The sequence below is a fragment of the Thunnus maccoyii genome, chromosome 6 (genome assembly GCF_910596095.1).
Source record: "Thunnus maccoyii chromosome 6, fThuMac1.1, whole genome shotgun sequence".
Classification (NCBI taxonomy): domain Eukaryota; kingdom Metazoa; phylum Chordata; class Actinopteri; order Scombriformes; family Scombridae; genus Thunnus; species Thunnus maccoyii.
The window spans coordinates 8,045,902-8,066,804 of NC_056538.1; the positions used below are offsets into that span (position 1 = coordinate 8,045,902).

At 42.4% G+C, this 20,903-nt stretch overlaps 1 protein-coding gene across 1 annotated transcript; it reads left to right on the forward strand.

The window, feature by feature from the left end:
* Positions 1 to 700: 700 nt before the first annotated feature.
* On the forward strand, positions 701 to 20,852 carry LOC121899365 (centrosomal protein of 164 kDa-like). Its single transcript, XM_042415128.1, has 27 exons — positions 701 to 877; positions 1,358 to 1,441; positions 2,445 to 2,556; positions 4,726 to 4,957; positions 5,474 to 5,638; positions 5,736 to 5,858; positions 5,943 to 6,023; positions 7,053 to 7,157; positions 10,415 to 10,447; positions 10,554 to 10,690; positions 11,154 to 11,690; positions 11,968 to 12,099; positions 12,314 to 12,509; positions 13,605 to 13,679; positions 13,823 to 13,945; positions 14,630 to 14,773; positions 15,039 to 15,122; positions 15,210 to 15,278; positions 15,395 to 15,654; positions 15,851 to 16,036; positions 16,659 to 16,839; positions 16,948 to 17,055; positions 17,559 to 17,661; positions 17,863 to 18,255; positions 18,368 to 18,440; positions 18,552 to 18,671; positions 19,653 to 20,852. The coding sequence occupies exons 2-27, from the start codon at positions 1,363 to 1,365 to the stop codon at positions 19,747 to 19,749; spliced, it is 3,948 nt and encodes a 1,315-aa protein (XP_042271062.1). The 5' UTR covers positions 701 to 877; positions 1,358 to 1,362; the 3' UTR covers positions 19,750 to 20,852.
* Positions 20,853 to 20,903: the final 51 nt, after the last annotated feature.

Here is a 20,903-nt window from a genome sequence, read left to right on the forward strand (position 1 = left end):
CAAGTAGAGTAATATCATGTAACTGCTGAGCACCAAGAAACTACTTCAATAGATAGCTGTGACTGTGTGGGATTCATTTGCCTAATGACAAAATGTAAACCTGAATGTCTGAAGGGCGAACTACACATTGGAGCCTCAACTGAAAGCTAGGTCTCTCTCCAAAATACCCCCCCATTAGAGTCCCTCTGGCCTTGAGGAAAGCAAGAACAGTTGAAACGTGGCATTTAAGACATTATAGTTAAAACTATTGATGTCCTATGGAGATGTACAGATATTGCTGCTTTCATATGCAGTAGGAAATAGTAAGCACATATGTGCATGAAGTACACAATCAACTGGAAAATCAATATTATTATGGCTAACATCTCATAGTAAACATGAGCTCTTCATCACAGGCTATTGTTTCCATATTAGATGGATGTACGTTTATACTTAATTATTATTATGAATTATTAGTGATGCATTTATCCTGGGAAATCAATAAAGAAATCCGTTAAATGCGTGTTTTTCTTTCTTGATCCACACTTATGTTGAGGGAAAATGGGTGTTTTGTGATACTTCCTAAATAAAATAAGTGCCACTGACAACACATTTGGTAGAAGTTATATTTTTCTGTTGCTTCTTGTACAAATGTACTGTATTACTTTCACGAAGTAGTAGTTTACGAGGATACCTGAACGCCTCATGTGGCTCAGCCAGTCAGAGCCACGTTTCCATCGTCAACAGGAAACCAGAGGAAGCGTCCTTGGAGATGTTGTTAGTAGCACAAACTTTCGCATCTTTCTCCCCTCTGCGGACACAATGTTTTCGTTAAACAAGTGACAACTCATCGATATTGCCGCAGAGGCGTGTGAGAAAGCGATTAAAAGTTTGTAAGGTAAATAAAATGTCATGAATAAGCTATTCTTCAACTGCTTTAACTTTAGCTGGCTGAGCTAACGTTAAGTAGCTAACGTTAGATGGCGCTCACGTTAGCTGAGACGCTAGCTGAATTAGCTCACCCCTTTCCTTGCTGGTCTGTCCCTTACTGCCCCTAAAATGAATTCACGTCGATATTTTTAAATTTGCTGATGCAGAGTTGCCCACAGGCTTAGCAATTTGCCTGCTAATAAGCGCTCGCTTTTCTTTGTAAGTACAACAGTCATCCAGCTGGATACAAGAGAGTCATTTGTTAATCTTATTAGCTGAGCCTTGCTTTTTGTCACAAAGCAAGACATGTTTTACACAGCACAAAGAGTAGCGGGGGCTATCTAGTTTGTACCTGGGTAACTCTTTGCCACTATGTTGTAATGTATGAGGTATATCTCCCTTCCTTTGGTCAGTCATCTTGTTTTGCATTTCTTCCTCGTCTCTGCAGTAACCATGACTGCAGCTACTCTCATAGGAGACCAGCTGATCCTTGAAGAGGACTACGATGAGAACTATACACCCTCTGAACAAGGTACATAGGTCATGGTAAAAACTAGGAGTTGGAGGGGGACGATTAACTCACAGTGACTAGATTATCCCTATATCCTATATATATACACATATCTATCTATCTCTCTCTGTCTCTCTCTCTCTCTCTCTCTCTCTCTCTCTCTATATATATATATATATATATATATATATATATATATATATATATATGTATGTATATTATATGTATAGAGCTACAGAACACTGTTCACCAAAACCACCACACACAGGAACAGTAGTTTCTTCCCCCTCGCTGTCACACTTATAAACAGTTAACTCAGTCACTGTGTAATAACCTCAGAACACTATAATACCCATATAAAATACAATATCTGCAATACATTTCACTCACTACTGTATATCTGAACAGTCTGTATATACTGTACATAACCACCTACTATATGTATATAAAGTAACATTGATAATTTTTGCCATTTTATATTTATCTCATCAGTCTGCTCTCTTCACTTCTTTGTACTATTTGTATTCTGATTACAGTTCACAGAAACAGTTTCTCATGTATATAGTTATTCCTTGTGTATATTTCTGAAGATTGTTGGGTTGTTATTCTGGGTAAGTACACTGAGATCCACTAAACCGGAGTCAAAGTCCTTGTATGCGTAAACATGCTTGGCCAATAAAGATGACTCTGTTTCTGAATATTCAAATGTATAAACTCATCACTGCTGAAATCCTGAGCACAAGTGGTTTAAATGGATATATTGATTATTGATTATTATAAGTATTGTATTATTATTTAATGTGTTGGGTGATATAGGATCCTCGAGGATCTTCCCTGACCACAGAAGTTTGGAAAATCTGCAGTGTTAATTTAGTTTTATTTACAAACATTTGTCATCATATTTTATTATTGTTTGCTTTGGGATGTGTCATTTTACCTCATTTTAACACGTATTGTACAATATACTATCACATTCAGCTCTTCTCATATCACCCTTTTTCTCTCTTTTTCTCTTCCTTATCAGAGATCCACGAGTACGCGAGGGAGATCGGCATTGATCCCGACAGTGAGCCGGAGCTCCTGTGGCTGGCCAGGGAGGGCATCGTTGCCCCTCTGCCTCCCGAGTGGAAACCTTGGTAAGTACAGGGAGAGAGGCTGGGGAGTAGAGCTACGCCAGAACGGCCACCCACAGGAAACAACTGGCTGACTGGCTGTGTTTTGTTGTGTATCTTATCTTATCTACCTGATTGAATAAAAGTTATATTGTATAAACAGTATGTTTCCATATTTTAAAAGGTGTGATGTTACAGTTTTGCTCTGGGTTTCTATTACTCTTGATGAAATTTGAAAGTTGTTGTGAAGAGTCTTGTTGATCCTCAGTGAGGCACCAAAGATACAAGCTGTCCACAGCGGCAAGTTTGATTTATCTGTGTGTGACAGTAATGGAGTGTATGAGTGTTTGTGTCCATCAAGGATGAAGGTCTGCTCTTGACACCTGAAGGTGGAGGCACATGGCAGCCCTCCCTTAATATCTGCAGGGAGATGTCAGCCACAGGGAAATTGTCTAAATAATGCACCTTAGAGATTACAACACACCACTAACACCAGTGTCAGGCATCAATACCTGTAGATGGATGTTAGATTAAATTAATTTAAGTTACAGTTGTAGATTTATAGCAACAATATAGAGCAGTAACCAACAATTATTTTTAGTATTGATTAATCTGCCAGTTATTTTCTTGATTAATGGTGTTGTCAATGAAATGTCGTGTCATGATGCCCATCACAAGTTCAAGATGACATCTTCAAATTCCTTATTTTATCTGATCATAAGTCCAAAACCCAAAGATGTTCAGTTTGCTATCACATATGACAAAAAAAGCAACAAAACCTCACATTTGAGGAGCTTACCTTTAGGGAATGTTTGGCAATTTAAATTGAAAAATGAATTATTTGATGAGTAGATTATCAGTTTCAGATTCATTTTCTGTCAATTGACTAATCAACTAATAACTTAAAGTAACAATCTTGAAGAACTCAGATTCATTCTCTTTTGGTGGCACCTATGGCAATAAGCGGTAATTGCAGGTGTGTTTTTGGTTCTCACTTCCCAGAGATCCAAACAGTGTCGCCTGTGTGACGTCAGTCAGTTGGCCGTTACAGAAGAAGTCTGTTGAATTACCCCCCCTACCCTCTCTGGTGGACCAACCACTGCTGGGTGATGGAAAACGCATCATTAACTGTTCGTCATTTGTTATATTTCATTATCACTATTTTCCAAGCCACACATAATACAGTGTCAATACTTGACTCAAACTGTTAACTCGTAGTCTTTCAGAATTAATGTTTCCTATCACTCAACACCAGACACCCACTCAACAAACCGTTAGGAAAAAGAAGGCTAGCGGCGCAAGCATGGACGCCTGGCCAATCCTCCCGTTTGAATGCTATGCAAGATGTGTCTTACCAAGAAAAGCAGTGGGATCCATAATGACGCCTCAGCTCTCCAGGAGCTGCAGCTGACAGGCGGCTGCTTCTGTGAACAGAGAGGCTGAACCCAGGTCGAGTTAGAAGCGGGGAGGTCGCTGAGAGTATGGATGGACTGTTTTACTCACATGAGATGAAATTTTTTTCCCACTTGTGATAATGTGTGAGAGGAAAAGACGTGTCTCTACAGCATCCATGTATTTGGGGGGTGGAGCTTCTAAAGGAGCACTGAGACAAGGGCTGTATTTGTTTACGTGTTTAGTTAAAATATCAACAATCTTTCTCCAGAATGACTGACTCTACCTTTAAATGAAAAGCTTTGCATTTAATGCAACATTCCAGATGTACAAAGCAACCAGTCTGAATCAGTCAGAATCCCTTTTTTTTGCTTTAAAACAGTATAAAGCTCAAAAAAGAAATATACAGTATTATATCTAAACTCAAAGTAAAGGTTATACCCCTCCATTTGCTCCTGTCGACTGAGGGAATGAAAAGAAATCATGGAGAAAACAAATCAAGTAATAATCGGTGGTATGTAGGTGGTTTTCTATATTTCAGCTCGAATCTGATGCTTTGATGGAGTTGGCACTAAAATAATCATCTATTATATGATTGTAAATACATAATCAATTACTAAACAGTTCATTAGTAACACAGTCAGTATTGTGAAAAGGAAGTAGTCATTTGGTTCAGCATTCAGTTTAGTTTCTGGTTGTCTCTTTGTTCACCCACCCACCCACCCATCATACCTCCTTCCCTCTGGGCCTTTTTGGAGGTGCTGAAGTGACCCCCCTCCTCTCCCCCCTCCTCCCCTGCAGCCAGGATGTGACAGGGGACATCTACTATTTCAACTTCTCCTCGGGCCAGTCCACCTGGGATCACCCCTGCGATGAGCACTACCGCCGCCTGGTGGTCCAGGAGCGTGAGCGCGCCCAGCTCACGGCTGCTGCAGGAGGCACAGGGCCGAAGAAGGACAAGGACAAGAAGAAGAAGAAAGAAAAGAAGGAGAAGAAGGAGAAAAAGAAGAAGGAGCCGCTCAAGACTCCTGGAGTGAGTGGAGCTTATATTTTTCCACAGTTTTCACTTTGTATTTTCTGTTTTGTTGTGGGAGAAATGCTGCATTCTCTGTTACTACTTCAGTGTACTACTTTACTGACAGTCTGCCTGAGTAACAAATTATACAAAGCTGATGTGTGTTTAAACTTTTGTGTTTAGTCATTGCTGAGTATGAAGAGATACAGACTCCATAGCCATATGAACAATTCCTTGTTGCTAGGAGATGTCAAAATACACACATTAAATAAAATACACAGATCCTGTCAGCTGTTTATATGAGTAGGTTGAAGACAGGCTCAAAGTAAAATCATAACAAAAACAGACAACACAACCTTAAGCATTATTACCTAAATTGGACAGGATTTTATGTATGGATGGCAAAAACTTGATCAGGAGATCCCTATTCGACTACGATGGAGATACTAGATCAAATAAATGTATTCAGTATTGCTTATGTGCCAAGATTCTAGGTGTGATCTTACTTTTCTGATTGTGTCTCTTTCCCATAAGGCACTGAGTTCACCTTTGGGACCCTTACCATCCCCGCTGGGCAACCTGGCTCCTCTGAGATGTCTGGATGCCCCTGGCATAGGCCCACTTCCTGGAGTTGCCCCTGCTCTGCGTGGGTCCCTTGGCAGCTCTGGGGGTCTGGAGCCCCTCAAGACATCCCTAGGGGTAAGATCCTAGAGCTATATGAAGGACCATATGATGAGTTTTTATCCTCTCCCGAACCCTCACAGTATGTAATGTGATTACTTTCCTTCTTTGTCAGGGTCCTCGGAGCAGTGGAACATCTAGTGTTTTCGGCAGCAGGCAGGAAGAAAGGGTGTCTCTTTCTCTGCCCGGCTTTGATGATGAAGATGACAATGATGAAGACAAAATCTCAGAAAATGAGGTACAGTACAGCCTAAAGACAACAGTTGGTTTAGCTGCCCATGGCTCTTCAATAGATATTCTATGTCACGACTTTTTTTCTCAGCCAAGTCCTCGTGGTTCAGACAGACTACTGAAGAACCTCCATCTGGACCTGGATGCCCTGGGAGGAGGCCTACAGTATGAGGTAGACTGTTCTCTACAGTGCTGATCATATCCCACATTGCGCCTCATGCAAGAACATTTTCATATTTTTACCCTGAAACTCTCTGACTTTTCTCTGTGAGGTTTGCTTGTACGAGTGTTCCAAGTTGGATTCAACAAACTCTCATAACTACCTGAACTTGTCATAAATGGCTCATTTCAGCCTGATGAATGTCACCTGTTCATGAGGAGGTGCGTGATCATTAGCATAATCCACGCCCCTAAAATTGCCACATAATTGCCATGTTTTGCTCCATTTGTGGGTGAGTTTCATTCACAAAAAAGTTCCCAAAGAGTCAAAACACCAGCGCAGCCTCAAGTCCTGCTCTCAGAAATCAAAAAAACAAAACAAATTAAGTAGTGACAGTAGTCAGAGACTCAAAACAATTAGAAAATATGAATCCAGCTGCCAACAACGTCATCAGAACAGCTCTGTACTGTGACAGAAGTTAAGAGGGAATGCTGTGACATGAAGTTAGATGCTAAAAAACATCTTTCTAAAGCAAAGCGATTCGTGGTGGGAGGCGGTCATGTGACAGTTAATTCAGATTAGGACATTATAACTGTAAGTCAAAGAGGTGTTTCTCCCCTGTGAAGAAAAGCAGAGATGATCTATTCATGACGTGTATGACAGCTCTGGACCACTCGTACATTTCGTTCGTACCTAAGAGAAAATTCAAAGTACGAGAAAATTGATGAATGCCACAAATGTTCTTAAATCAGTTGTACGTGCATCTTAAGAATGATTGTGTTCATACGAGTGGTTCTTGCATGGGGCCCATTGTCTTTATAATAAGAGAAATTGAGAATAGCTGTTACAAAATCATATTTGCCACTTGGGTTATTCTGATATATTTCAGCCTGATAATTCCCTTGTATACAGTTTTGACCATTGCCTTGTATATTTCATGAAATAGATACTGTTTTAGTTTGTTCAATGATATATTTGTTGTAGAAGTGCACCTTGTCTTTTAGGTGTGAATATTAGTTTCAGTGTCCTATGTATATGTAGGACAGTGAAGCCAGTGGTGCAGCTCCAGTGGAGGAGAGGACTGAGCCAGAGCTGCAGGACTTGGCCCTGTCTGGGGACCACAGCCCTGAACCACCATCCCAACAGGTACACACACACACACACACAGACACACACACACACAGTGTCCATTTTTTCAGCGATTCCCAGGTTCTTTTTTTTTGTCTGTGCATTTCTTGCCTGCTTTGCTTTCAGTTTGAACATTCAAAATGTAAACTCACTGCCATTTCTGTGTTCTGTACACACACCATATTCTTTGAATGGCCATAGTGTCTTTTTCACAGTGATTACTTGACTGAAACATTTCTATATATTGCATGAGTTGACAGGAACTTTACAGGCACAACCCTGGCATCTAAGGTAGATTCATACATATGGAGGTTAATATTGTGTTTCTATCTTTAAACCAGAAATTCTGTACAAATATCAGAGTATATTGTCTATATCTGAGGGGACGTTTTTCCTCTTGAGAAATTAAGAAATAGCACCAGACGATGTTGTAGTTTCAGTATTTGTTTTAGTTGAATTCTACTTTGATCGATTAATGGTAAGATGTGTGCTATAGCTGCTTATATCGGTGCATATACTGTATATTTTTAAGTTGGAGGGAGTCCTAATTGTCTCCATATTTCTACATGTTTTCAGTGAATCACTACCATAGCAGACTGTTCTTGTCTCATGTAACTCTGATTTCTAAACCATCTGTTATATCTTCTCTTGTGTCTCTCTCATGTGACCTCACAAACCTCTCACCTTTGCACCGTGACCCGGGGATGCGTCCATGTAGCTGCTGTGCTGCTGGGATCTGTCCTATGGGCACGGCTGCCACTGTGTCTTCCTCTTTGTCCTGCTGTCCACCTATTGTCACTGTTACTGCTTTGCTGTCTGAATCTGAATATCAGCAGCATGTTGTAACGTGTGTTTCCCCCTGATTCATTCATTTATTCACATTAGTGGAGAGCATTACAACTTCCCAACACTCTCTGATTCATGAATTGTGCACACCTTACACATTACCTAGAAAATGAAAGTAGGCAATACACATATCCTTTGTGCTAGACATAGATTGATCATAATGTCACATGACGGCTTCTTTGTAGGGGAAACACTGAAACAAGAAAATCACATTCATCAAACCTTCCCCTGTGTGTGACAGAGACCCAGAAAAATAACATTTGTATATATTTTTGTGCATTCGTATTGGTTCTTGTGTCCAATTTTGTCCCTGCAATGTGCCATCTGTCAGTTTTGCATGCTGTTGTGTCAAGACCATCACCCTCCACCATCTTTGGGGGGAGGGAGGGGGGATCACAATCTTTTTGTCTGCCTCCTTCCCTCACCTGCCCTCCTCCATCCTTTCTCTCCCTTGTGTCTCTGCACGCCTTCCTTTGTGCCTCTGTTTGGGATGGATGGACTGTTCTCCCTATTCCCCTCCACCAAGGACTCTCTGAGGGGCCGCCACCTCCACCTGTCTCCGCTGGCGGGCGGTGTAGACCATGTCAATGAGGAAGGGGCTGACGCTATCACCCCTGAACCTGAACAGTCCGCTGAACAGGAGGTAGCAGAGGAGTTGAATGAGGTGGAGGAGGATGAGGAGCTAGGAGAGCTAGAGGATGAGGATGTTCAGAGAGAGAGAGGAGAGGATGAAGGAGGAGGAGGAGAAGCAGAGGATGGAGAGAAGGAGGAGAAAGGAGAGGTGGGAAATGAGGAGGAAGACGTAGAGGCATATGATGAGGAAGCAGATGAGAAAGACGAACAAAGCAAAGAAGAGGGGGGTGGGACGGAGGAAGAGCAGGGGGGAAGTAAAGGAGCTGTAGAGAGCAAGAAAGAGGAGGAGGGGGTAGAGAGTGATGAGATCGAGGAGGAATGCATTGAAGGTGAGGATGAAGATGAAGGGGTTGGTGGAGAGACAGAAAACGTGAAACACAGTGAGAAGCAGGAGAGTGTTGAGGCTGAGGAGAGCAATGAAGGAGAGGAAGACGACAGCGATGAGAAGGTAGAAAGGTGCGTTGAAAGCCAGGACGATGAGACCAAAGACGGAGAGGAGATTGTGGAGAGCAATGAAGCTATGGAGAATGTTACGGAGGAGAAAGAAGAGGTGAAGGAAGAGGTGCAAGAGGTAGAGGAAGAGCAGGAATTCGAGGAAGGTAGCGATGAAGTTGTGGAGAAATCCTTCAAAAGTTCTAAATGTGGGGGGAGTGAGGAGGAGGAGGAGGAGGACAAAAATGACAAAGAGAGAGATGAGCTAGAAGGAAGCATAGATGATGAAGGAGGGCAGAACGAAAGCGTGGAAGAAGAGGTTGAGGTAAATAGCGAAGGAGTGCAAGAGAAGGAAAACGAGGAGGAGGACGGTGAGAGCGAGGAGGGTTTGGAGAGATGCTCTTTGAGCCAGAGGGAACTGACGGAGAGCGAAGAGGAGGTGATAGAGAGATGCGTACAGAGCGAAGGAGGAGAAACAGAGGGGGAGGGAATGGAGGTAGAGGATGAATCAGATGCCCAAAAACCACAACCGGCATCTGAGAGTGAGGAGGAAGTCGTCGAGGTTTTTGACATGGAAGCAGCTCAAGTCCGTACAGCTGAGCGAGGCACGAAAACGATGCTGAGCGACGTTAAAACGCTTGACCCCAAGAGAAAAAATCTTGCTGGCAAGATGGAGAGTGTGACAAATAAATCCCCCCTGCCTGCAGAGGTATGGTTCGCTGTTGCCTCTGTGTGTGCTCACACTCCCCCCATTGCTATCCCACCCTACCCCTGCACCCACCTATCTACTGCAAGCATGCACGGGTAGATCCCAAAATCCAACTCCACTGCCTGAGGGGCTGTCTCATCCTCATCCATGTGATTCTCAGCCTGGATGTCATCACTCCCACTCTGGAATACTAATTGGGTCAAAGGACAATCCATTCAAGCCCCTGAGGACTGGATTGGAAAGTTATAAATCCCTCTTCGAACCCCTCCTCCTCCTCCCCATTGATAGCGCAGGCTGTTGGTAGTCTGTTTTTAGATTGGTGGTTGGTTTTGAAGTATTTGACCAGACACAGGACTCCCATCTCCTGCTACCACCTCCCTGATTTTCAGAGTCCGTGTGCTTTGATTACAGATTGCCTGATTGTTTAGGTTTTACATGATGACTGCCTGCTCGCTGGACTGGATTGTGTGGATTGCATGTACGCTCTGCTCTAGTCTTAATCTCAGTGTGTTTCTGTGTCTCTTGGGTAAAGGCGGCACGCTTCCATGTTCTGTGTTGCTTGTGGGCAGTTTTGCTTGTGTCATCTCGTGCATGTGTGTGTTTTAATTCTCAACTTTTACCTTGTAATTGAGTGTGTTTGTGTGTGCTATTGCAGGAGTCTGAGGCTTCATCCTCCATAGATGTCAAGGTACTCCAATCATGCAGTGTGACACCCATCTACCGTTCATTCAGTCGGTCACTCAATCGTTTAATGACATCCAGTTTTGTAAATGTTCCTGTTTTGTCTCGTAAAGCTGTCAGAGAAAGTTCTGGGCCTCAACGACTTGTCTGGCACTGTCAGTCCACTGGAGAAATATGACAAAGAGGAAACAATAGAAGAAGAGGAGAATGATGAGGGGGCGAAGAAAAAGAAGGCTGAGCCAGCCAAGAGGTTTGTTGTTCTTTTCATTTTGGCTGCTGTGATCAGACTTGGCTTTTGTGATGCATGCATTATATATTCTGTTGGTCCCTCAATTGGTGATGGTCATTTGCATGGAACATTTTTCACCTATTAAAACCAGTTTTGCAATTTCCATGAGCCACAATGAAGGTTGTGTTGGTAGAATAAACGTGAATTTACATTTATTCTACTGAAATCTCACTTACATCAGACATCAAGAAACCCTACCACAAAAATATCCAAAAAAATAGATGATTTACTAAAAACATGTGCAACTAAAAACAAGATTATTACAAAGTAGGAAAAAACAGAGCAATTATTATCAGCTGATTATTGTGTAACAGCTGACCAACAGTAAGTGGAGAGATGTGGTGTATGTATTGAAAACTAAAGGCTTTTTTAACATTTTTTTCACATTTGAACTAGAATAACACCTTTTTCTCTCTCTCCTTAGGCTCACAAAGGCTGCAGACAAAGACAACCCTCCAGCTCCGAAAGTCGAGCGGCTCGTCCTCCACCAGTCCAGCCCGTCGCCCTCCCTCTCCAGCCTCTCCCACTCAGAGCGAGGTGTCGGCCTCCGTCCAATAGCAGAAAGTGTCAGCACATCTCTGGGTCTACAGAGGCCTGAAACGTCCAGAGGTCGGCTGATCCGCTCTTCCAACGCCCGGCATGAAGATGCTGAACCCTGCATAGAAAATCGCGAGAGCTCACCGGAAGAAGAGCCGAGCTGGAGAATCCGGAAAGACAAGGAGAAGAAGGAGAAAGAGGAGGAGGAGAAGAGAAAGAGGGCTGAAAGAGAGGAGAGGAGTTTGAGGGAGAGGAATGAGGAGATAGAGAGGGACAGGAAGAAGGCAGATTGGGAGGTGGAGGAAGAGAAGGAGCGATTGATAAGGGAGAAGGAAAAGAGAATGCGTCTCCTCCGGGAAGAGTTGAAGAGAGAGGAAGAGGAGGAGGAGAAGCAGCTGAAGGAGGAGAGTGAGAAAAGATTGCGGTAGGCATAATTATGTAATAACCTCCTACTGAGTCACAGGAGTCCATTAAACTCAAATATGACATTCTACAAGTTACTCACTGAAACAAAACGGCCAAATAACAATGATGATTTTTACTTCACACTGTTGGTTATTATTATGTGTTTTATGAGTTTCAGTTTTGTAAAGATCCTTTCGGTCGGGCTCGATTAAACAGCATTTTACTGAAACATACTTGCAGAACATTTCTTATTTGTGTATGCGTGTGTGTGTGTGTGCGTGCGCGCACCTCCTCAGGGATCTGCAGCAGCGTCTCCTGTCTAAGAGGAAAGAGGAGGAAGCCAGGCTGAAGGAGGAGTCTGATAGGACGCTGGAGGAACTGAGAGAGTCTGTCCAGATGGAGAGGGAGAAGCAGCAGCACAAGCTCAGGTCAGACACACAAACACACAATGGTGCACTAAATATTAACGACTAGCTATTAATGTCTCATTTACAAAATCTGATTACGTGATGAATAGAATATGACCTTTCAGTAACCCGACACTGATACAGAACATCAAGAGAAAATTAACTGAACTTTATTCAGTTTGTAGTTTATCACCCATTATCCCCAAAATAATGCTGATGTATGTTGTGTGCTCAGGGAGGAGAGTGAAGCCACGCTGAAGGAGTTACGCATCACGCTAGAAGAGGAGCGGGCGGCGGAGCGCGATAGACTGGAGGCTCAGAAGAGGCGCGACGTTGAACATCTGAAGGCAGAGTCAGAAGAAGAGCTGCGAGCGGAGAGGAGGAGACTCCAGGCAGAGAGGGAGGAGAAACTGAACTCTCTGAAACAGGAGGTGACTGTGATGATAATGGCCTTCCTGTATTCAGCTCATTTTTGATTTCAGACTTACTTACTTTTTAAAATTTGAGTGTTTCAGTTTTGTCGTTTCTGCATGACTAACTGAAACTAAAGCTTAACACAAATACTAGGAACAACAAAGTTAAGGCCAAATAGATTGAATATAGCTAGGATTAATGACTTCAATCAACTTTACATTATTGTCAATCTCTGCTCAGAGAAGTGCAGTAAATTGCAATATTCAAATAGTGTCATTGTTATTAAGCAATCCTAAGAGGAAAAACAAGTGAGTCATAGAGCTTCTAGATCAATGCTAGATGTTAGCAGGTTGGCATATTAACCTGGTACATGTTTTCATGTGTAGGGGAAAGGTCAGCCAAGAGCCACTTTTGTGGGTGGCTTCATGTTGTGTTATACAAGTGCTTTGATCCCACTTGGATCTTTATCAAGTTGGAATGACAAAGATCCAAGTAGGTTCGAAACGTCCAGATTTAACGTTTGTGGCTTGGAGTGAGTCTGCAGGCGTTACCTTTTTTCATTGATACTACTTTCCGATAGCCTGGCACCTACGTGATCTGTATATAATTACTCTCCTTCAACGTGTTATACAAGTGTTACACAAGTTCTAGTGACACCTTTCTGAAAGATGTTTTAAAACTGAAGTCTTTGTTCAAAAAATCACAGTCCATTGCAGCATTTTGAATTGACCTTTTAATCAGAATTGTGTCCCTGCAGTTTCAGTACAAGTTTATTTCATGTCAGATATTTGCAAACACTGCAAAAGCAGGAATTATTAGTTCCGAATCCGATGATGTTTTATCAACATATGAGGTGTATTTATTAAAAATCACATATGTCCTTTTTTGTATGTTATTAACTTTGACCCATTAAGACTGTTATGTTCGGTCAAATGGCCTATATGCAGTATATGACCCATAGGAACACCTGAGACAGATGTAAACAACAAGTTTAGATGTATATGTGCTTGTTCCAGTTTGATTGTACATGGTGGCATTGGAGTTGAGGGACACAGATTAATGATCTGTCTACACGTTTCTGTCTGTGTTTGCACTATTTTGTCTGTATAAAGTTCAAAAGCATGGAGAGGAGGAGGGAGCTGATGAGTCCGCGACCTGAACAGCAACTGGCAGAGTACCACCGAGAGGTTAGACACACACACACACACACACACACACTTTGTACAAAATGATTTTTTATTCATTGTGTGTATTTTTTCTGCAGTAGGCTTGATGTTTAAGTAAATTATCACTTTTTTGCTTTAAACTGACTTTAACTTTCACTGTCTAGCTGGCTGATGTGCTCCAGGAAGTGCGGGAGGAAGTGCAGCGTGATCACGAGAGGAAGCTGGAGCAGCTGAGGGAGGACCACAGGAGAGAGATGAACAACATCAGAGAGAAATACCTGGATGAGGTCAGACGGTGTTTACATTTCTCATTTTGCTGAGGCCTTCACCCTGTACAACTTGCAATAATGGAAATAGTAGAATATGTTGTGAATGTGCAGTATTTTTGTTTCCAGTGGGCACACAGTGATATTGACAGTAGAGACAAAATAAACATTCCTGGGAGTCCAGGATGTTCTTGAGTAATCAAATATGATTACAAATTTGCTGAAGTATCTCAAAACTGAATCTCACCTTTATCATCCAGTTTATTTTCTTCCTACAGTTTAAACTAACTTAGATAAGATACGCCAACAAAGTGTATGTTTTTGGATAGATGTTAACTTGTTGATTCAGTCAAACCAAAAGAAGAGACGAACACTGACCGGTGTTGTTGTTTGGCTTCCTGATCATGGGAAGGCAAACAAAAGAACTGCTGCTTGACAGAAAGAAGATATTATTATTATTATATATTCTTAGGAAGTCTTGTAAGACAGTTTTACTTTTGCAATTAGTTAAAAAAAAAAAAAAGTTTATTTTTTGAGTATCAAACCCAAAACTGTTCACTGACTAGTAGTACCACTCCTAATAGAGTGCTATTAACCTTAAGGTTTTAAGTTCTCAGTTTTTGTAATCAATTTTGTGAGCAAGATACTGATCATTTATGGAACTTTAAGATGCTGTGTGTGTGTGTGTGTGTGTGTGTGTTCCAGGAGACTGCTCAGAGGGAGCGCTTGCTTTCTACTCTGCAGGAGGACAGAGAACGTCTCCAGGCTTCACACGCTGTCCAACTGGAGAAACTCCGCTTACAGCTCGACACACAGATACAAAAGTCACAGCTGACACACTCACGCAAGGTGAGATGCGACAGATGCACACATTTACTAACTACACAGTGCTGTGCTTGTTGTGCTACGACACTAGTTTTCAATATCTAAAACCAATAGCTCATAAGGACTCCTTTCTGCCTGGAATTATTGTTTGTCTTGTGTCCGGTTTCTAGATATATTTAAGTGGATGGCTTAGATTTGCACCAGTTTTCTTTTTGCCCACTCAGTAGTGCCACACACAGACAAACAAATACTATTGTAGAGAATAAATCTGTCTTATTTCTTCCTGTAGGAGTCAGAACTGCAGGATCTGGCGGATCAGTTAGAGCTGAGAGCCAAAGAGCTGAAGAGCCAAGAGGCCATGCTGCAGACCAAGGTCTCTCTCCCATACTACATGTACAGTTAATCAACCACTGATACACTAACCTAAACCACATGGACTAATGATGATGTCTCCTATTAGGCAGCAGATCTGAAGAGAAGGAGGAGGAAGCTCGGGGAGGAAGAGGAGGAAATGGACAGACAGATAGAGGTGGGAAGTCCAGCTTTTATTTCTGAAAAGAGAGATTACATTCACCCACCCCTCCATCTGTCAACCGTATATTTCCACCTGTGTGTGTGTTTGTGTGTGTGTGTGTGTGTGTCTAGGCTCTACCCCGGCTGATCCAGGAGAGAGACCAGCTGAAGGAGGAGCTGGACAGGATGAGAGAGGACAAAGCTCAAGCCCGAGAACTCATCCACAAAGCGAGGGAGGAGAGGAGCGAGGCCAAGCAGCAGGAGGAGTGGCTGAGGGAGGAGAGAGACAAAGCCAGGGAAGAGAGCAGAAAGACGAAGGAGGACAAGGAGCGACTGGAGAGCAAGGTGGCGCTGCTGCAGGAGAGATGTGACCGTCTCAGTCGCAGAGTCAGGTACAGTTCCAGTTTCTACGCAAGACCCAGAACGGAACAGGCCTCATCCTTATTTACACAGCCCACATATTACAGGAAAGTCCAGAAGAGTAGAAATTAAATATCCATGTTAAATTTCACTGTTGATGAATGCATGATTTCCATTGTTTATGCCCAGACCAGTTTGGATTTTAAATGGGCTTGTTTTGTCCCACAGTGAGCTGGAACAAGATGAAGGAGGGGGCGCCTCACCGAGACAAGAACCTAAACTCGGCAAAAAGAAGGCAGAGAAGGCCGAAGTGACAGCGCCCTCCAGTGACCAGAGAGACTCACCGCTACATGTAGACGACCTGGAGGACCCGCCGCTCTCCCCTGTTCCTGACAGCCACAGCAGCATGGACGAGTAAGGAGAGAGAGACATAGAGTTGTGGTTATGAAAGCATTATTCGAATTGTTTGGTATTTACAGGATGCGAATGCTCTATTAGACTGTTTTTAGGCCTCTGAGCAATATCAATGTCAGTTCTTACTGGTGTTTGACTAATTGTTTATTGAAAGCTGATATGAATACTGTATTGATAACTGATGTGCCAGTATTCAATATTTATACATATATGTAATTTTAGAGCCACAATAACAAATATTCAGTGCTTCTACTGGAATTATATTATTCAGAATGAAGAAAAAAACAACCTGAAATGTTACTGTGCACTCAGACAGAGTGATGCTACAACTACTGCTACTAATAATACTGATAGTACTACTTTGCACTCTAATATCACTGTCAGTTCTTCCCTTAGGCAGCTAATGTAGCATTGTTTGATTCTAAAATAAAATACAAGTGTATATTATAGCTCATAGACAGTTGATAGCAAATGTGGCCTAACTGTGCTGGCTTGGACAAATGTGTTTCATTAATGTTAATTGGCTCATTATTGATTAAAGCATTCATGGTTTAGATGAGAATTCATGAGAGCAGGATACAGTCTGTATCTTAACTTCATCCCCACACCTCTGTGTGTTCAGGTTCCGGCGGTTCATCTCCTCACACGGCGCATCCATCCAGAAGACCAAACTCTTCCTGGAGAGGGAGAGCAGCCGACTGATGGAGAGACAGGCAGCTCTACGGGTGGCCCAGACCAGCTCCTGCCCGGACCCCGTCCAGAGAGGAGGGGTGACTGAGGAGATGGTTAGGAACCTCCAGCAGGTAGGGAAGAGCGTGATCCATCTCCTGACGAATAATAATTGGTGTGACGACTGGTGAGACGGGGTTGATTTTAAAATAAGTGCTGGTTTCTTTCTCTCGTTCTGTCAGGAGGCCAGAAATGTGGCGGAGCTGCAGCGCACGGTTCAGAGAGGAAACACTCTCCTGCGGAGGAAAGAGGAACAACTTCAGCAGCTGGAGAGTTCTATAGCTGACGAGGTCGGGAGCAAACATCATATTGCATTTCTAATATTACAGTGCACTCAGTTAAAGTGATGCTTCACTTAGGTTGAGCATTTTACAATTTTCGCTACAGAGGACTTCATGTAGTCAACTAGCACCGATAGTCATAGCTGAAAAATTTGGGGTAGAGGTGAAAATGAACACTTATAGCTGTTAAACTTAACCTGAACATCTGACTGTATTTTTTTGCTCTTGAGCTGCTGTAATCGTTATAAACCACTTGAAATTATGAAATGTACTTAAGTATATTAACAACATAACCTGGATGTAAGTGATGAATTGGTGTACCAAAGTGAAATATCATATCAGTTCTCCTCAGATTTTATGTGCCTGATATATTTGTGTACACATTTGTGTTCACTATTGCTGGTCTTTGCAAGGTCAAGCCAACAGGTAATACTGTATGTACATACAGGCATGAAATATCTGTTTTTATATCTGCGTCAACCACATTCTGGCTTGTTGTTTACTCTATTCAGCCGCTGTTTGAGGATCTGTCTCGGCTGGCAGGAGAGAGGAAGGTGACCTTCGATGTGACGGAGTCAGACCTCAGCAGCACTGCGGACCCACCAGATGGGACAGGTAACACAAAACACAAAGGGGCACAACACAGTAGCATCAGCTGTTCCTCAAAATACAAATGAAATTTACACTCATTTCATTCAGATCCTGGGTGTTGCTGATATGTCATATACTCGCCATACTGTAGAAAATATATTTTTCCAGCTGTACATTAAGGTCACATCTGTTGTCTGTTATCTCTTTATCTGTCTCTCTCATCAGGAGGTCATCCCACCGTCCCGGCTAAAGTCCAGGAGTTAGCAGAGTCCCTGCAGCAGATCTCAGGCCAGCTCAACACCGTCCTGAGTGCGTTGGGTTCACTGGCTCAGAGGCAGAGCGCCACACCTTACACAGCCTTCCCTCTGCCTCTATCTCAGCCTCACTCCACACATGCTTCCACCTCCACCACCTTCACCTCCGCTCCCATCCTACCCCAGGTTCACACCCTGGGCCCCACCTCCTTACCCACACCTGCAGCGAGGCTCTCAGAGCCGCCTTGGAACTGGGCGCCTCAAGGCAGCTCCTCAACCGCCCCTCTGTTCAGCACCCCCATCGCCAGTGGGATGTGGGCCTCTGAGGATGTCATGAGCAGCAGATGGAGCCAGATATTCCCTGGTATGCCAACATATGGGCCATTCTGCATAACTTGTTCAGAAAGGGTTTTTATCAGTGGCAAAAATGATTTGTGTCATTGTTGTTGGTCCTGAACTGTTGTTCTGTTCTCCAGGAGCAGCTATGGATCCAGTCGCATCCAGCACCATGAGAGCCAACTCATCTTACTCATCGTACACTCCTGCTAGGTACTGTGACCTGCAATACACATTTAATCATCAGCTTACTTCTACATCCTTACTGTCTTAAATGTACTTGCAACAATTCTAAATCAGTGCGTGTGTCTATGTGTTTCTAAGTGAACATGGCCGTAGTCTGCGCTCCATGCAGAAGACAGCGGAGGTGGACGGCCAGAGGCTGCAGGGGCTGATTGACGGCAACAAGAGGTGGCTGGAGATGCGCAAAAAAGACACCAGCGTGTATCCTTCTATCAAACATGTTCATCCACACACACTAACAGACATAGTATTGTGTTGCATCTACTGAAAGAGCACACAATCCCTTGTCTTGTTGTAGACTGACATGCTGATAAACTGTATGTTCTTACCACTACATGTCTGTGACTATGGAGCCCTGAAACTGACAGGATGTTGCAGACTCCATCAGTGGGGATTTTTTTTTTTCTTTGTAATTTTATTTTATCAGGTGATATAATAAATGAAGTACAGCAGAGACTCGCACACAGAGAACAACAACAAAAAAAGAATTCAGACCGGGATCTGGATTTTAAATATTTCTATTATTTACATTGCAGGGCTGTACAGGTAGTGAAAAAATGTGTCAAAGTGCATAGAGTGCACAAGTGCAAAACCACATTGCACTGAGGAAAGTCCAACATGAACTGAAACGTTTACAGCGTTGCACTCTGTGCACTTTTGCACATTTTTTCACCGCCTGTACAGCCCCACACTGTAAATAATGGAAGTACTTAAAATCTAGACCTCAGTCTGACTACCACACCAGAGAAGAAGACCAACAGAATTTTTTAAGGCGCAGCTCAACCCTTGCAAACCACCGATAAAATAAATTAACACATTATTTATCTTACTCCTCTAATTATGTGTCACCAGCTTGTTTTATTTTTCAACTCATTGATTTTCCTGTTGCTTTTTATCTTGACACACATTTAATCATTCATCTAATGTCTTCCAGCACATTTCCAATGTTCATGAATGTGCAGAGCAGTGATACTTGTAAAATGTCCTTTTACTACATTTTATATGCTGATAGTGAAAAGTCTGGTTATGCATGATTAATATCACTCTATCTCATAAGAAGATTCTATTCATCTAAAGCTTATCTCATATTTTATTGCAGTTCATGTTATAAAGCTGTAAGTTGTCAGACTGTTGCATGAACACTGTTTTGTGCCCGTTATTGTCTTTAACTCTGCCTTTCAGACCTCTGTTCACTCGCTATCGGGCTCCGTCCTCCAAGAGCAGCCTGGTCCAGCTGGGCCTGGACGATAACAACCAGATCAGAGTCTATCATTACTGAGGACACGACGCACAGTTCGTTCGGCCCTGTTGTACTGTGCCTGTCACTGAGGACTTTAGAGCATATATAGCGTTGTGATGTTTACACACAGGGCCACGTGTGAGAGTCCTGTCCCCGCTTTGCTTCATTCTTTTTTTTTTTTTGTTGAAACCTTCAGAGCAAAGGTTTTCAGGGAAAGTCCAGCCTCTTCTGCTGTGATTGGAGGAAGAGCTCACAGCACAGGACTTTGCAAATCAGGGAGCCACATGTCGCAGAGGGCTGAGGACTTTTATCCTCTAATGTTAGATTTGATTGTGAGTAACAGAAAATGTTTTAAAGCACTTCAGTGTCTCGTTTACAGATTGTAGCTCCATGCCAGACTTGGGCCAAACTGTTATTTTAGTGGTTTAGTTTGCTTTGGTGTCAGATAGAAGGAAGTTATTGAGTGTCATAAGTTTAGACAATCACAGTGAAGTATCTTTAGGTTTACAATAACTATAAAAAAGTATTCACCTCCCTTAGAAGTTTTCATGATTTATTGTCTTGCAACATTGACTCATGGCAGATTTAATGTGGCATCTATTTTATATATATGTAATAAATTTAGATCACACTGTAGTGATCTGTTCTTACTGCGACATTCACTTTGATCAGTGTCTAAAAATCCACATTAAATCTACTTTGACTCCGTGTTGTCAATTAAACTTGAAAACTGCCAAGAGGGTGAATACATTTTATAGACACTGTACTTATACTAATACTCCATTAGTGAACACTCCAGACATGATCTGATTTGTCAATGATGTTGTGAACTTCACACTTTTGGTGCTCCAGGCAGGACATAACACTAAGAAACGCTTCGCAGCTGCACATAGGTCAAATTTAATTTCATGACAGGTTACGTTTGTATTTATGCCACTGATTTTGTAAATTACTTATGTGTGAAACTATGATTACTTAAGTACTTTCTACAGTTTTTGTTTTAGTCTTTCAGAAACAGAAATCGGTGTGCTTTAGTGAAGAAGGTCAAGTCAATCTTTTAAGCATCGATTAGTTTTCTCTCCCATATTCCTTCAAACACAGATCTTTGCACAGCAGTAGCAGTGAGCTGTTGACTAGAGAGAGAAAAAACGTCTTTTGTGCATATATATTTGTGTAAATAAATACTGTATTTT